Genomic DNA, 18,151 nt, shown 5'->3' on the forward strand with positions numbered 1-18,151 from the left:
AGATTCTTCATATTCAGTAACCTTGTACTCCTTTCAATAAGAGCCTTTTAACCTTGAAGGCCATAATGGCCTTTACTCTTTAATTGCCTGTCTTTCTTATATATGTCGTTGGAATAGGGGAAACATGTGCTTGAAATCAGAGTAATCTCTACCAAAGGAGCTCATGTGAAGAAACAAATGCATCGTATTTATGAGCATATTTGTTGTCTTAGAGATAATACTTGAGAGCACATTTTGTGTGTGTATAGACCTAAGAAGAACATAGCAATTGAACTCAGATCTAAAAATTAGCAGAGATAATGTCAAGTAGGGAAAGGTTTATCACCTTTGATCACTTGGTGAATATGGCAGATATAAAGATCAACTCCATTGCTCTTTTCAGAAGTGAGAAGTAGCTGTGGGTTCTGCTTTTGAAATACCTCACTTCAATGCAATGATGTGTATTTAGTTACATTTGGGTCAAAACAAATCATGCTTCTCACAATTCTGCAGTATTATATTCTGGTAGTATGGCTTCTTTCCTCTGAGAGAATTAATGTGGTTAGATTCTACAATGTTTAAAAGAATGTAGGTGAACTTACTTAGATTTATTTTTAAGTAATAATCTGAACTCACTTCCCTCTTTCATTTAGGTTTAAAACATTATTTGTGGCTGGAGAACGATGTGATGTGGAGACCCTGGAATGGTCCAAAAAGGTCTTCAGAGTACCTGTCTTAGACCATTGGTGGCAAACTGGTGAGCATTTTCTAAGCCTGTATATAAGTATTGCAGAAATACTCAAAGACACTGCAAGGATTGGAGGAAATGCTGAACTCTGACCATCAAGTGCAAACTCAGAATATATATACTTCTGGTTTCAGGAGTAATAAGCAATTCTTTAATTATTCTATTGTTTAAACTGTCTTCATAAGTAACATTGATTTCACCATTCTGCTGGTCCCTGGTGTAAAGCACTGAAAACCTCTTTTAGTTCTCTTTCTCTTTATTTCCTATCTCTAGTAAGTCACTGAATCTCAGATTTTTCTTTGAAGTGTCTGTTGGATTCATCCCACCTTCAGTATTCCCATTGCCTTTGAACTGTGGAAGCCTCATTATCATATGCTCTGATTTAAATTATTCTCATCACTCATCACTGTTCTCTCTGCTTTCCTATGCACCTGCACACTGCTCCAAGAGTAATTATTTTACTAGCACTGTTTCTTTACAGGATTTCCTGTGGTTATCTGGCTCCCTTCTTGTGTTCTATAAAATTGAATATTTCTGCCTAACATTCAAGGCAAAAAAAAATGTGTATTTCTCCAAAGCACATACACACAAAACACATACATACACACACTCACACATATATAATATATAATTGTTTATTTATTTATTTATTTGGTTTATTCTCTATTTTCCTCCTACTAAGTGATCATTGGGAAACAAATTGTCATATTAGGTAGATAGAATGTAAGCTTTGGCACAAATAATATCAATAAAAAAACCTTTCTGCTGTTTCTTTTGAGGAATGATTGTGCACATGTGTGAAAGTAACTAGATTGTGTGGAATTATGATTGCAGCATCTCACAGCCTGTGCAGGTGTATGTAGTTTTCCTTCTCACTAAGTGCAGGGGTTTTGTTGGCTTTCCTTCTGAACCCCTAAGACTAGCTGTAAAAACCTCATAGCTTTCATATGTATATTATTTTAGTTCAATTCTACTCAGATCAAGGCATCAGGTCAACCCTTTTATACTAGTGTTTTCAGAATTCCCATCTTATGAGCAACTAGAAAAGGGTGTCAAATTTGAATTAAAAATTAATAAAGCTTCTTTGCAAAAACTAGCTCTAATTTTAAAAATGATTATAATCTAGAAGACCAAGTGAGTGACTAAGACTGAAGTTTAGTGTTTGATATTTTAGGACTCTTTGATTTTGCTAAATTATACTTTTTATATTATCTTTGTTGATATTACCCTTTGGGAAAAAAGTGTTTTCTATATTCTTTGTAATATGTGATATAAAATAAGTAATCAGAGCAGAATATACATTCCTTAAATAAAATGAAAATCAGAAAGAGCTTCTATTCCCTTTAATTTGATTTGCTAACTGAAGGAGAAACTTCTTAGCTAAATTTAGATGTATAACTATTTAGGAAATAAAACAGAAAACACTGACTTTGGAGAAAGAGCAATGCTATGTGTTGAAATACATAAAAACCAAATAAAGAACTGTTGCCTCTGTGAGGAAGAGTATTTATTGAATTGATGCATCCCCTATTTACCAGGAAACTTCAAACAGTTATTTTCCTAAGTTGAAGAAGACAACTATCTTGTCGTCTTTGAGATGGTTGTCCTTTCCTGGTCTGATGGAAGTGTTGTTTACAATACAGAAGTGACCTTACACAAATGCTTGCAAAGAGTTTTTCTTTCCTCCTTAAAGTTAACTATGCCAAGCTTGTTGAAGAAAAAGCAGCACATTAATAAATATAATTCCTTTACCTTTTATTGATATATTTGTGTATAACAGGCTGTGCAGGTGTATGTAGTTAGTGCATTCAGGCTTACAGAAAAGCTCACTGAAGCCTGAGAAACAAGCTTATGAGGTCCCTGGTGGGTACTGAATTTCATGTGAATTTGCGATTTTTCTTTAATATATTGTTCAGTGGGAATTAATAGCCACATTATGTCAGTGTGCTGTCACTTTAATCAGGTTTGAATGGCTGCTCATTACTGTGGAAGATAGAGTGGACTTCTACTAATAATGACTGATTCTTTCCACCACCCCCCATTCAACTGGACAGCAGTTGATACTGTGTCCAATTAAAACAGACAAATGCATGCATATGGCTAAGTAGGTAGGTAGCTTGCTAACTAGCTAGAAAGTTTTGTACTTTATAAAAGAAATTTATCCAAGGTGATGCAACTGTCGGCTACTGACAAAATCTAGTCAGAATATTTATTGATTTGCATTGAAAAAATTATTTTCAAAGTTGTATGTTGTAGTAAATAATTGTGAAGTGATACTGAAGTTTACCATTTGCAACAGTTTACCCTTCCTAAGGTGATATCAAATTTTTCTTATGGTGGCATCAGTTAAGTGTTAGATCACCAGAGGGGAAGATAAATACTTTGTGGGTTACTGTTAATTTTTAGGAAAAGGAAAGAAAAATTCAGCATTTCTAGCTCATTTATGAATTTCCTAATGTATTACATATCAAATAGATGGTGGAATATTTCCCCAAGAAGTATGGCAGTAAAAATTGGATAACAGTTGAGGCAATGTTAAGCTTTGGCCAAAGGATTTCAAATTTCAAGTTTTTTACAAGGTCTTTCTTATTACTGACTTAGAAATTGATTTTTTATACAACTGCACACTTTTATGAGTCTTCAATACAATGTTACTATTAATGAATTTGCTCTCTGATTACATTAATATATGTATACACATGAGCTGTTGAGAAACTGTGATGTATAATTGGAATTATTAAGGGATATGTTAAGTAACTAAAATGTGTGAATAAAAATTGATTAGTTTCTGTGACTTGGCTTATAAGAAGGCACACTGCAGTCAATCAACTTTATTACCATGTCGGTTTTGTTACACATGTGCAATTTATATTAGCAACAACACATTTCCAGTGACTAACATCTTCTTTTGGCCCATTAGTATCAACTTCTATATCTGATATGAATAATATCTATGATTCTGAAATGAGGACTAATCTATGCAAAATTCAAGAGGAGATCGATTTTAATAAAGACTTGTTGCTGTTCAGCACCACTGAAGCATTAAGCCCATGTTTTGCATTGTAATAATGTAAACATTTAATGCTCATGAAGGAAATTGGTCTTGCTAAGTGTAGATAAATGGGTTCTATCTATTTGATTCATAAATCTGGATAAAAGGAGAATTTTGTCATTTACCCAGATGTTTTATCTTCACAGTAATTTATAGATAAGGCAAATGAAAGCTTCTGGATTATTGACTGAAATTTTCATCTTATTTTGACATGAAGATTGAGAGACTGAGATGCTGCAATCATAATTTTAAAAGGGAATATTTAAAAAAAAGATAATTGTCCCTTCAAGATACAAAAATTAATGATGCAAGAAATAAACAGACGGAATTTCATTATCCTCAGATGAACACTGTACTGTTAGACTAAGGGCAGCTTTTCCGAAAATCAGACAGGAAGCACAATTTTAGAAAGGAGAGACTCTCAGTTTGGTGCACAGTGTCTGACATAAGAATTTTTTATTATTTAAGAATGGCTATAAAGGAACTGTTTTTCTTATGAATGAATGACTAAGTACAAAAAATTAATTAGATTTTTTTTTTTTGAGGTTTCTTTTTTCTTTCTCCCATTCCTCCTTTCTCTCTCTTTTTCTCTCTCCCTCCTTCTTTCTCTTCTTCCTTTCTCCCTCCCTTCCTCCCTTTCTTCCTTTCTTCCTTTTTTTCCTTTCAATTTATTAAATGACATGGTACTGGTTTAGAAATGATTGTTACAAAAACAGTTGACGTCCCACTTTTCAATGTTATTTAATCCCAGGTAGAAACATGCTCGTTCACTTGCTCTCAGTTAATCAGACAATGGCCAAATAGTTAGAATATTCAAGTTCCATAATGGCATATTAAAAACAATCTAGTAAATGGTTTAGATCAAAAGAGTCCATGATTCTTCCCACTTGCTGGCAGGACATAGCTGTGTGGTTTCTGTGAGAAGATACAGACTTACGTTGAAAGTGTTTCAAGTGTCCTTATACTCAGGCAGTGATGAAGTAATTAACTAACTTGAGCAGCACTGGGTGATTTTTTGTTGGTTTATTTGTTTTGTTTCCCTCACTTCAATAAAGGACAAAACTTCTTTATATAATTTTTAATACCCTATGGAAGGATTTCAAGGAGAAAACCTAGTCACCTAATGGACTGTGACATTGGTGACAGTTTAAGTTATTGACCTTATTTTATCTTCCTTGAACCAGCTTTGCTGAGTTCTTATATCTTGGAGTAATCATAGTATTTCTCTCCCTGGTTGATTGAACTGCTGCTGTTCTTTTTCTTTTTTTATAATCTTTTTTTTAAATATGCTTTATTGATTATGCTGTTATAGTTGGCCCAATTTCTTTTCCCTTTGTTCCCCTCTACCCAGTGACCTCTCCCTCCAGTTGTCCCCCAGCCTTAGTCCATGTCCATTGGTTGTGCATATAGTACTTCTCAACCTCTCTCTGTCTATTCCATTGCCGCCTACCATGTTTCTTAATTCCTGTACCATCTCCCTCCCTGTCCCCCTTCCCCTTCCCTGCTGACCTCCCCCCAATATGTTTCCCATACCTATAGTTCTTTTTCCACTCTCATTGCCTATTTAGTTTGCCTTTGTTTCAATTCCCTAGCTTCTGTTGTTGGTTCTTGTGTTGCAGTTTTCATTTTAGTGTTCATAGTTTTGATCCTCCTTTTCCTAAACCAGTCCTTTTAACATCTCATATAACAGTGGTTTGGATCTAATGAACTCTTTCAGTTTTATTTTGTCCTGGAAACACTTTCTCTGCCCTTCTATTCTGAATGACAGCTTCGCTGGATAAAGTATTCGTGGTTGTAGGTTTTGGATTTTCATTACTTTGAATATTTCTTGCCAGTCCCTTCTTGGCTGCAGGGTCTCTCTTGAGAAGTCAGCTGATAGTCTAATTGGGACCCCTTTGTACATGATTCTTTTCTTCTCTCTTGCTGCTTTTAAGATTCTCTCTTTATCTTTAACTTTTGACATTTTGATTATAATGTGTCTTGGAGTGGTTCTCCCTGGGTCCAGTTTTTCTGGAACTCTCTTTGCTTCCTGGACCTGTAAGTCTATTTCCTTCCCCAAGTTTTGGAAGTTCTGCTTTATTATATTTTCACTTAACTTTTCAATTTCTAGTTCTTCTTCTTCGCCCTCTGGCAATCCGATGATCCATATGTTCGATCTCTTATAGCTGTCCCAGAGGTTTCTGATCCTCTCATCATTTTCCTTGCTTCCTGTTTCCTCTCTCTGCACTGGTTGACTGTTCCTTCTCTATGTTCTGGTTTGTTGATTTGAACTCTGGATTTTATTTCCTCACCATCTGTCTCGTATGTGGTTTTGTTCCTTTCAGTATGAGTGTTTTTCAGTTCTTTCTCATCTTTTTCCAGATCTTTTGTTAATTCTGTAAGCCACCTGATAACAATGGCCATGAACTGAGCCTCTGACAGGTTTCTTATTTGTTCATCTGTCAGGTTCTTCATCTGTTGCCTGTTGAGCTGCGCCACCGGGATTTCTATAGTTGTCTGCCGCATTTTGACGGATGCGTTTTGTTTTCTTGGGCCGGCTGTAGGGGGCAGTGCCTGTGTACTCGTCACAACCCAGCAACCGGAGGCGATCCGCAACCTTTTTCGCCGTGCTGTGGCCCTTTGTCGTCACAACCTAGTGACCGGTGGTGGTCCAGCAACCTTTCTCGCCGTGCTGTGGCACTTTGTCGTCACTGCCCAGCAACCAGTGGCGATCCAAAACCTATTTCGCAGTGCTGTGGCACTTTGTGTGGGGACGGGGGTCCAAGATGGATTCCTGCAGTTATTCTGCTAGGAGACCGGGATCCGTCCTCCCGCCCTCTGGGCCTCACCGTTCGAGGTGATGTGGTGGCTGCTTTTCCCAGCGTTGGGGTCACAAGCTGCCGGGGTTAGACTGCAGCTGAGATTGCTCTCCCTGCCGCTGTCCCTGGTGCGACCGCAAACAGCACCGCCCACTTTCGCTCTTACCTGCCCAAAGACCACCGCTGGTTTATAACTTTGTATGTTGGGCTTCCGTGTAGTTTTATTTTCTGGGATTTCTAGTTATCTTTTGTTTTGAAGTAGTTGTATTCCTCTCTAGTTGTAGAGGGAGACCGAGCGTGTCCGTCTAAGCCTTCCTCTTGGCCAGAACTCCCTTCCCTATGTTCTGATTTGTTGATTTGATCCCTGATTTTCTTTCCCTCACCACTAGTTTTGTATGTGTTTTTGTTAAATTCAGCAGGACTAGCCTTCATTCCTTCCCTGTCTGGTTTAAGATCTGATGTTATGTCTGTAAGCATTTTTATAACCAAAGCTCTGAATTGTGCCTCAGAAAGATTTCCTATCTGCTATTTCATTAGATTAAATATTTGCTGTCTGGTCAGCTGTGTCACCTGGATCTCCATAATGACCCCTGCTATTCTGACAGTTTTGTGTTTACCTTTGCTTCCTGGGCGGGGCTGTCACACCTCCTATGCTATAGGGGGTGGAGCCCTGTGCACTCGTCACAACTGGGTGACCCTTCTCACCATGTTGTGGTGTTTTCTGTAGAGTTGGGGGTCCAAGATGGATTCCTGCTGTTCACTATTTGCTGAGATACCAGGAGCCTCCTCCTCCAACCCCACCTGCTCTGGGCCTCACAGTCCAAAGCAATAGGGGTCTGCCTTCCCCGGAAGTGGAATTGGAAGCTGATGGGTCAGGTCTGTAGCTGGGGGTGCTCCCGAGGTGCTTCTCACCTCCCCTTAAATATGGGTGTCTGTGCTTACCGCTGTCCTGCCACCATCGCCGCTGCTGCTACTGCCAGCACAACTTGAACTCTCTGCCCTGGCTTCGCCCTTCCTACCTGTCTGGACAAGTACCACTTCTTTATAACTTCATACGTTGGACTTCCATTTATCTTCTGGAACTTCTGGTTATTTATGGTTTTGCGGTAGTTGTATTCCTTCTTAGTTGTGGAGGGAGATGGAGTATGTCAGTCTAGGCCTCCATCTTGTTCAGAAGACTCCTGAACTGCTGCAGTTTTAATTGCAATTGCCAGTCCTGAAGTCTGTATGGAAAAAATACAGCCATTGTTAGTATTATGACAATGGTTTGCACAGCATTGATGTAACCTGGCATCAACCTAGAGAGTAAACTGAAATGGACATGCATGAACAATGATGACTTCACTGTACTAGTCATTGGGGGTGATAGATGCTGTTGAGTGAGCGTGTGTACTGTGGGGCCATTGCATTTATAATGACTGAGTAGAGCTATGAATCTGCATCAAATTTTACGTTAAGCTTGAACATCTCTCTACGGAAACTATTTGGGTGATTCAGAAGGCTTTCTAGGATATTGCAATGAATCAGCACAAATAAAAGTGTCGCACAAATGCTTCAAATCTGATCAAGAATCTGTTGAAAGTGATCCACATTCTGGAAGGCCTGCAACAAGCAGAACACTTGAGAATGTTGAACATGTACAGACCACAATCAACAGAGATCGATGACTGGGGAAGCTGATCTGGCAATTCTAAAATCTACTCTGTCTGAGATTTTGATGTAGGATCTTATCATGAACCATGTCTGGAAAAATTTGTTCCATGGCTTTTGATACCAGAGCAGAAGGAACGTTGTACTGGAGTTGCTAATGACTTGATTCAAACTGCTACAAATGAGCCAGATTTCCTCAAGAAGGTCATAACTGGAGAGGAGGCATGAGTCTATGGCTGCAATCCGGAAATGAAGTCTCAGTCATCCCAGTGGAAGTTGCCTTGTTCTCCACGCCTAAAGAAGGTGCAGCAAGTTCACAGCAATATCAAGACAATGTTATCTGTGTTTTTTTATTGGGAAGGTGCTGTCCATCATGCATATGCCCCCCCAGGCCAAAAAACTTGTAATTAATAAGGAGTACTACTTCCATGTTCTTTGTTGGTTGAGAGATGCAGCATGACAAAAACAGCTGCAGCTATGGGCAACTGGTGATTGGCAACTTCCTCATGACAATGTGCCTGCTCATGTATCATGTCTCATGTAGAGGTTTTGGCAAAGCATCAAATCACCCAGGTGACTTAGCCCCCTGACAGCTCAGATTTGGTGCCCTGCTACTCTGGCTTTTCCCCAAAACTAAAAACACCTTTGAAAGGGAAGAGATTTCAGACAGTTGATGAAATTCAGGAATACACCACAGGGCAGCCAATGGCAATTGGGACAACTGTTTGAGGTCCCAAGGTGCCTACTTTGAAAAGAACTGAGGCATCATTGTCCTATGTATAATGTTTCATGTACCTTGTATCTTCTTCAAGATATGTGTCTACTTTTCATATTACATAGCTGGATTCCTTCTAGACAGACCTCATATAGCCTAAATCCTCTGCCATTTAGGAGGAATCTGATAATTCTCGAGTTTATTAAAGTGGACCCAAAGTCTCCAGCTAATTCAATTATGCCGGTTTTTAAATCAAAATCATTGTTCCTAAAAGCATACATGTCCTAAAACCATATTATTAAAATGTGTCAAGGTTACATGACATGTTAATCTTTATTTCTGAAATTTAGTAGGATATATTTCCTGAGAACAGATAGATAACTGCGAGAATAGTTTTAAACTCAAAAAATTGACTAGGCTGGTCCAATTTAGTATTCATCCTTTTGTTTATCTGGAAAAATCCATTAGCACAGGATTTTTAAAAAGACAGCAATACATTTTATTTACAAGAATCAAAACCACAAAATGGAATAAGCAATTTTAGTTTAAAAATAATTGGCCTAAACAGAGATCGCTATAGGAAATGGTAAAAGTCTCATTCCTCCTAAGTAGACTAATTGTGAACTCTTAGCTAAGATTTGAAGATTTGATAGCTGGGGTATCAAAGTTTAAGCCACTTTTTATTTTCTGAATCATCCTTTCCCTTTGTTACCCTTGTGTATCTGACATCACACTTTCATGCATCTGAGTTGATATAGTTATCGCAGAAGGGTTTCAATCTGTCAGTTTGGAGTTCGGAGTTTATAGAAGAGAATCTTCTTCACTCCTGGAATCCAACACTGGAAGATTTCTGACTCTTGTTATTTCTGCCTGTTAAAAAACATTTTACTAGCTATGTGACTTTCTTCTAATTTACATGTTATCAGCTTTGCCCCCTGCAAAATCCTTTATATTTTCTGGATGATGCCTTCCTCGGCCTAACACATAAGAGGCTCTATATCTATCTGACTGACAAGACAATGAAAAAACATTTTCTTTGTGACTTTACCTTGAAGACTCTATCTTTAATAATTTAAAACTTTTTTTCTGAGGTTTGGAGGTCAGTAGTGACTAGCAAATATTCCTCTGGCTGCAAAACTTGGAGTGAAATATTTCTTGTACAACTACATGCTGCTTTCCTAAGTTTTATCTTGCAACTCTTTGTCTTTCCTGATTCTGGGTTTTACTTAATCATATGAGTCCATCAAATTTGGGCTATAGTGATAGGTTTTCATTAAAGTACATGCCTGTATTTTCAAAGACAATGAGTTGAACTAGACTCTTGAAATGCACACTGTAGAACTCAAAGACCTGGGCTGGACTGGACTGGTAATGCCACTGCCCATGAACTGGGTTGTTCAGGGTATACCTCATGCTGCTTTCAAATAGCAGAATGCAGTCTTTAGCATATGAATGAGTCACTACTGTCTGCTGCACTTTTTTCTCAATGTAATGGTCAAAAATAAATGTATCTCTTTTTTCATTCATGGAAAAGAAAATGTATATAGTCGTGAGTGAAGAAAAAACAGTTATATAGACACAGTGTCATTTCAGCCATGTTCAGCTAGCAATACTGACGGTATCCATCTGGTGAGAGAGAAAAAAGACCTGATGTCATCTTCGTTGCTTGGCAACCACATTTTTTTTTCTCATTTAGAGGAGTCTTTGTTAGTTTAAAGTAGGCAATTTTTACTGATAATTTGAGAAGCAGAAATTTAGAGCCAAGCTATGTGAATTTGGTTTGTAGAAGAAATAATCTTGTTAAATGTCAGGCAGCCTTGACGAGACTTTCTCTTTTTGAAAGTGAATAACTGTTTACAAATTGTTAATCCATTTGAAAATGAATTCTCCAAGTCAAATAGCAGCCACTGAATCAGACATTTTCATTTTTATAGCATTACAATGTAGAAATAACTTCAATTTAGTTATTTTTCAAATGTAATTACTATACATGAAGTAGTTAGGATAGGTATAATAATTGCTTTTATGCTCATTATTATATCAGGTAATGTTTTGACAAGAGACTAAACACTGGGAAATCGATTAATAATATAAAGTTGATTTTGTCTTTGAAATATCATCTATTCTAGTTCTCCTGCCTTTAGCAAAAATCACACTTAATCCACTTTAGAAAGGTGAAAATATGCCATGTTTCTCTGGATCTTTAATGAGAAAAAGAGTTCCTAAACCCTTCCTTAAAATCCTTGCACTGTGGGTCTATTGTCCTTATAAAATAGTTCCCACTCCCTCTTTTGCTGTTAGTTCTCATTTGGAAAACAACACGTGGCTATTCTTGGAAAAACAATGTGGGTAGTGAAAATGGATGCCGATTCCTAATAGGACTGTGTTTAAAACCTAGTTCAACCACTTACTCTGTAGCCACAGGCAAGTTTTTGATCTGCTCAGGCTTTTTCACATGGGACTTTAGGAAGCTTGAAATGAAGCGAAATATGTACAAACAATGCAACAGAGTTCCTGGTCTATAGTAACACTCAATATTTTTCTTTTCCTTTTCTTTCTAAGAATAACACCTCATGCTTGTAAAGGCAATTTTAGAGCATCCTGGCTTGTCAGTAAGCCAGACTCAAGAAAACTTGGAACATGAGCTCCATTTATATATGAGAAAAAGTAATCATAGATAATTTAATTTTCCAAAGTCACCTAGTTAAGATTAAAGCCAGAGCTCTCATTGTTTTGTGTTGTCCAGAGTTCTCTCTTCATGTGTCTTATCTTATGCCTTGCTAAATTCAGTATTCTTATCTAATTCAACTGCAAGTTATTTATGAGTTTTTCCACAGTTAGAGGCAGTGGGCTGGTAAGGGAGCAGGATAAGACCAGTGTCTCACAGTTTGAATTAATGATCTGCTTCCAGTAGGAAAAAATAGGCTGCTTTGAATTAATTGTTTTAAACTATAATCGTATCATCTTGTGAACATAAAGATTAAATTGATTTTCTTTCACTAGAACATCTCACTGTTTCTGCTTTCTTTCTGCTACCACCATTCAAGTTATTTATAGCTCATGGTATAGATTTAGAGGTGGAGAGAATGGTTTCTTTACAAATTATTTCTATGACCATCATGACGCTGCGATTAATACGACTCAGTGGTACTAGGCTGCTGAATTTATTTATATTTGCAGGACTTCAGCTCTATGTATCAGCTACCAACTTCTGAATCCATACTGTTTAAATGTAGTGTTTCTAGAACCACAGTGGGGGCAGACGAGCAGATTTCCAGATTCAGCAGGAGACCTTGTTGACAGAGCTGGAATTGTGACCCTGCTACCATGTTCTTCTTCTTAACCCTCACCCGTATCCATTCCTCTTTCTCTGTTACTTATTATTTGTAAGCCAAAAGCTGGGGCTCTTTTTCCCCATGCCCAAATGATCAACAAGACCTTTGGGTTCTGAGTATGACTCAAATGAAGTCTCATCTTCCACAACCGCTCACCTGCATAAGATCACCAGCACCTAACTGATTTCCTGCTCTGGGTTGTGAACCTTAAGTTAGTGCTCCACTTTTCAACTGAAGAGATTTTTCTAAAATGCAATACTGCCTGAATTGCCTCTGCTAAACCCCTGGGTTTCCCATTGTTCCTAGAATTATGTCCAGATTCCTTAACATTGTACAGAAGGCTCTTCAGGATCTTCCTTTGTTCATCTCTCTCACTTTTTCTTATTATTGCTCTTAGTCCGCCCACCACCCCCAAGGTTTACTCTGCTGAATAATTTGCAGTCACTCCCTTGATGGTCTAACTTCTTTACCTTTGGACATGCTGCTATTCTGTTTAACATATCTTTTTACCCTGAACACTCTCTTTTTCCCCAAAAATATTTTTCAGTAAGTGAAATACATTTAATATATATTTAATGAATATTTATTGAAGGACTGACCTTTGAATATCATTCTTAGAATAAGAAAAGATTGTAACAAGTACAGCAGTAACATACAATAATTTTCTTTTTCTTTGAATCCTCTGTTTCTTCTGCTCTCTGATTCATTATGGGATTGCATTCTGTGATATGCTATTTTTTTAAGAACTCTGATCTCAATAATGGGAACTGGAACCTCAAATCATGTAAAAAACATGTATTACTTGTCAGCAAACATTTCCTGACCAGAAAATGTCAGGGACTGGACTTTGTTTGGTCCTGCTGATACAAATGATTTTCAGGCACACTAGAAAAATCTGATTTCAACTGCAACCTGGGAGAATGTTCTCATTTACTCATATGCATAATTCTTTTTGAGAATTGCATGGATTCTTTTTTGAAAGATTTTGTTAAGATTTTTAATGGTAAGTGTTCCAAGTATCCATTACTGTGTAAAAGAAAATTCCAAAACCTTAGTGGCTTAAAACAGCAACCATATCACATGATTTTGTATATAGGGGCTAGGGGCACAGATCAGCTGGGGAATCTGTGCTCTAGGTACTGTCGGTTGAGACAGCTCAGACGTACTGAGTGGGGAATGGTCTGGGCTGGTGGGTCCAGGAAGTCTTCAGTCTCCTGCCTGAGAATGGCTGGAGGATTGGACTCAGGATTGTTGACAGAAATACATGCAAGTGGCATTTTTATCTTGGAAGATTCATAATAGGAGGCCATTTTGCCTGTGGCTCAGAAGTTCCAGAAACAGTGTTCTGAAAATCTGAAGGCCTGTGCTTACAAACAAAGTATCACTTCCATTCTCTTCTGTTAGAACCATCAAAATGTGGTCCAAATTAAAATGGAGAAGACAGGAGGATTACCAAACAAACTGTGTCCTCTTTAACTCCCACTGCAGGCAAATTCTAATGTCATAGGCTTTTGGCCTCTTCAACATAATATCACCTTTGCTCACCCTTCAGAAGAAACTTTCTGTTAAAATTTTAATGTGTGTCTTGCCCAGATGTTTATTTTTGTTCAATGTATATTATTTTAAAAAAATAATAATATTGGGCATTCTATTTTACAAATTTTCTAAACAACATTGTTTGTGGATTATTTCCAAATCTGATTCTTTTTATGGTGTTTGAATGGTTTTGCATTACTAATTAATATGGAATATTCTGTTTTTGGACAACCTTCTAAATTTTAATATAGATAATACTGTGATAAATGTCCTCAATGCTTAATATTTGTGACCTCTTACAAATATTTCCTAGTATATATCCCTTTAAGTCAGCGGTTCTCAACCTGTGGGTCACGACCCCTTTGGGGGTCAAACAACCCTTTCACAGGGGTGGCCTAAAACCATCGAAAAACACATCTATAATTATTGTTTTTGTGATTAATCACTATGCTTTAATTATGTTCAATTTATAACAATGAAAATACATCCTGCATATCATATATTTACATTACGATTCATAACAGTAGCAAAATTACAGTTATGAAGTAGTAACGAAAATAATTTTATGGTTGGGGGGTCACCACAACATGAGGAACTGTATCAAAGGGTCACAGCATTAGGAAGGTTGAGAACCACTGCTTTAAGCGGAACAACTGGGTTAAAGCGTATGTGCATTGTGAATGATTTTTATAGTTGTCAAGTTGCCATTCAGAAATGTTTTATTGATCTATATACACACTAACACTTATATAACAAAAGAGATCAGCTTAGTTTGTGTGGGCAGTCTACCATGTACCATGTAACTGGGCCTTATTGACTTCTCATGTGAATTGGTGCCTGATGTTGAGGAAGCCACGGGAATCTCTACCATTCACCAACTATTCTAATATAGCTTCTGTCTGTCCATGCATTCCTTCCCATACATCTCTCTCAAAACCCCAAATAAAATAAACCTGGTCGTAGAAGCTAAATGATGTGCAAATGTCTAAGTAACTCTTTCTGGCATTGTTGTGATTCATTAGCTTCTTTGTTTAAAAGCTTAATTGATGGACAACATCACTCAGACTAAAAGCTTAAAGTCTTACAAGGACTTTGAAGTAGTTTTTCATGACCCGTATCCCCATTACCTCTCTGAGCTTATTTGCTGTTAATACTTTCCTCATTTATTTTGCCTCGATCACACTTACTGTTCCTCAAACCCTCTAGGAACAAATCCATCTCAGAAACATTGCACTTGTGATTCCTTCCTCTTGGATTCTTTGACTCTAGATATGTAAATTACAAGTCTTCATTGTCTTTCAGGTCTTTACTCAAATGTCACCTTCTTGAGGAATGCTTCCCGACCACCAGTCTGAATTTGCAGTTACTGTCCATTATATCTCACACCCCATTTATGTTTTCTTTATCTTCTTAATGCCTATCCCTCTTCAACATGCCATATGTTTTACTTTTGCATGGTTTTTATTGTTTGTCTCTCCAACTAGAATGTGAGCTCCCTGAGACAGTAATTTTGGTCATTTTTGTGTATTGCTGTTTCCACAGTTCTAATGACAGCACCGAACATATAATAGTTGCTCAATAAGTATTTGCTAACAAGTGATATGCACCACCATTACTTCTATTTGCAAACATAAGAGACTAGGCTCACTTTCTGTCACAACTATTTTTCTTCCTCTGAGACAGCCTGGGGGATTTCTGTTCCCTTCTAATTCTCTTTATTCTACATGAGAACCTCATGAAATACATTTGTCTGTTCCATTCTCCACATTCTCTGAAAGAACTGTGCAAGCCAGGGCAAACAGTTTAAATTTTCTAAGTTAGGCCACTCCTCTTTCCCCTCCTTCCCTCCCCCTCCTCCTCCTCCTTCTTCTCTCTCTCTCTTTCTCTTTCTCTCTCACTAATGCAGTAGAGCGAGGCAGTAAAGACACATGCAAAGGAGTGAGATGTCTATATTAGCTCCCAATACAGTATCAATATAATTGTACCAAGGTAACTTATCCATTACATTCTTCAATTCCCTGCCATCTTCTTCCTGGTCATCTCTCATTTAAAGAAATTGTTCTGGTGCTTTGCTAAGCATTATGTGTTTCTGAGGTTAGGTATCTTTGGAATGATTTCTCCAAATGTAGTACCCTGTTCTCTTCTTCAGAGAGAACGTTCTGGTTTGTTTAGTGAAGCTATTTCCCAGTCACAATGACATCGGGATTTCCTATCTCCCTGGATAACTGCTAAGCTGTTAATTGAAGCAGACAGTGGGCAGTGTGAAGCAGAGGTTTTTAGAACCCCTTCCCTAACCAGAAGCCTTTTCTGCGCATGGACCAGCCTGAGGGCCAGAGTGGTTATGAATTCTGTGTGTGTGAATGTCTGAGCACATGTGTGCATTCTTGCGTTAGAGTGGTTCTACTTTGGGGCCTCAGAACATTTGAGGGTATAAAGACAGAAAACCAAAGTTTCTGTAACAACCATTATGGTCTTTCTCATCCAACTTTTGTCCTAGGTATGGCTCTATTATGCTCAGAGTCCTAGAAATGTTATTTTTTCAAATAGTATCCTTTGCATATGACTAATCCCCTAAATTAATATCAAAATAAGGCCAATGATATACTCACATTTTTAATGTTCAAAGTATAAACGAATATTGTATACTTTAACTGACTAAATAATCCTTTCACTGATCTTAAAAATTCACTCAAATAATAATATAAAGATATGCTTTTCATAGTTCTCCTACAATCCTAAATTATAACAAAATAGCTGAAGCCTAAAAGATTATAAATATCTAATCACTGTACAGATATGCTTGAGAATTTCAGGAAGTATGTGTGACGTCAGCCGACACAGGCAGTCAGTACTGACAGTGCTTCACTACTCCTTTCTAATATCTTTCTTGAACACTAGGTTTTGTTCTGATTTCCCTGACCTTTACTCCATTTCTCCCAGTCTTACACGAAGTGCTGACATCTCTCCTGAGAATACACAGTAAGATGAGTTGAAGCAGGGTGCAGTTAGAGTTTTGTTGTGCTGGTTCTTTGTTTTGCTTTTAGGTAACAGGTACTAGAGCCATTGGAAGTTACATTTGTAGGGTCTAGAGTCTAAATTGACAAGTTGCTGAGAAGCCCAGAGGTGGATTAAGGTCATTTGAGGCCCCAGGAGCAGAAGAAAATATTGGGCCCCTTAAAAAAAAAGAGAGATGGGGAAAAGAAAAATACATGGTTTTGCAGGGCCCTTCAGAAGTCAGGGACCAGGGTGCATGCCCGGCGCACCCACCATTAAATCTGCCATGTGTTGTTAAGAAATGTAGTAAGTTTGAGCTCTGGCCAGTGTGGCTCCATTGTCAGAGCATCGTCCCATAACCGAAGAGTTGAGGTTTGATTTCTGCTTGGGGCACATGCCTGGGTTGTGGGTTCAGTCCCCAGTCTGGGCGTCTATGGGAGGTGGCCGGTTGATGTTTGTATCACTGATATTGATGGTTCTTTCTATTTCTTCTTCTCTCTCTAAAATCAATAAACATATTTTTTTACAAAAGAAATTTGATAAGATTTACTTTTAAAACAGTAGATTTCGATTCTAAGAAGCACCAACAAACAATAGGAGTCACAAAAATGGGGAGACAGAGAAACAACCCCCCATCGAAAGGAAAGGTAGAGTCCCCAGAAAGAGTGCTAAACGAAGTAGAGGGGAGCAAACTATCAGATATGGAATTGAAAGCATGGATTATGGAGAAGCTGAATGAGCTCAGCGGAAACTACAAAGAACTCCAGAAAAACTACAGTGAACTCCAGAAGAACTATAAGGAACTTACTGAGAATTATACCAGCATCAAAAAGGACATGGAAGCTATCAATAAGAGCCAGGAGGAAATGAGGAATATGATCTCTGAATTGAAGAACACAGTAGAAGGAATTAAAAACAGGCTAGAGGAAGCAGAAGATCGGATCAGCGAGCTGGAGGACAATGTAGACAAAAACTCACAGACAGTGCAACAAAACGAAAAAAGACTGAACAAGACAGAAGAGGCTCTAAGACAGCTGCAGGACAACATGAAACGTAATAATATCCGTATCATAGGAATTCCAGAAGGAGAAGAAGAGGAGCAAAGGATAGAAAACCTCTTTGAAAAACTAATGACAGAAAACTTCCCTAACATGAAGAGAGAAAGAATCATGCAAGTCCAGGAAGCACAGAGGGTCCCAATGAAGATGAACCCCAACAGGCCCACTTCAAGACACATCATAATTAAAATGCCAACATTCAAAGACAAAGAGAGAATCCTAAAAGCAGCAAGAGAGAAACAACTAATAACATACAAGGGAGCTCCAATAAGGCTATCATCAGATT

At 37.9% G+C, this 18,151-nt stretch overlaps 1 protein-coding gene across 1 annotated transcript in view; it reads left to right on the forward strand.

Annotated features, from left to right (window-relative positions):
* The window catches only part of ACSS3 (acyl-CoA synthetase short chain family member 3), a 170,973-nt gene that overhangs the window by 109,119 nt on the left and 43,703 nt on the right, over positions 1 to 18,151 (forward strand). Inside the window, exon 9 of the mRNA XM_090273670.1 lies at positions 633 to 736. Coding sequence (XP_090129796.1) covers positions 633 to 736 — 104 coding nt within the window. The remainder of the gene's footprint in view (positions 1 to 632; positions 737 to 18,151) is intronic.

Source organism: Furipterus horrens, unplaced genomic scaffold (genome assembly GCF_987537825.1).
Source record: "Furipterus horrens unplaced genomic scaffold, mFurHor1.1.pri manual_scaffold_4, whole genome shotgun sequence".
NCBI lineage: Eukaryota > Metazoa > Chordata > Mammalia > Chiroptera > Furipteridae > Furipterus > Furipterus horrens.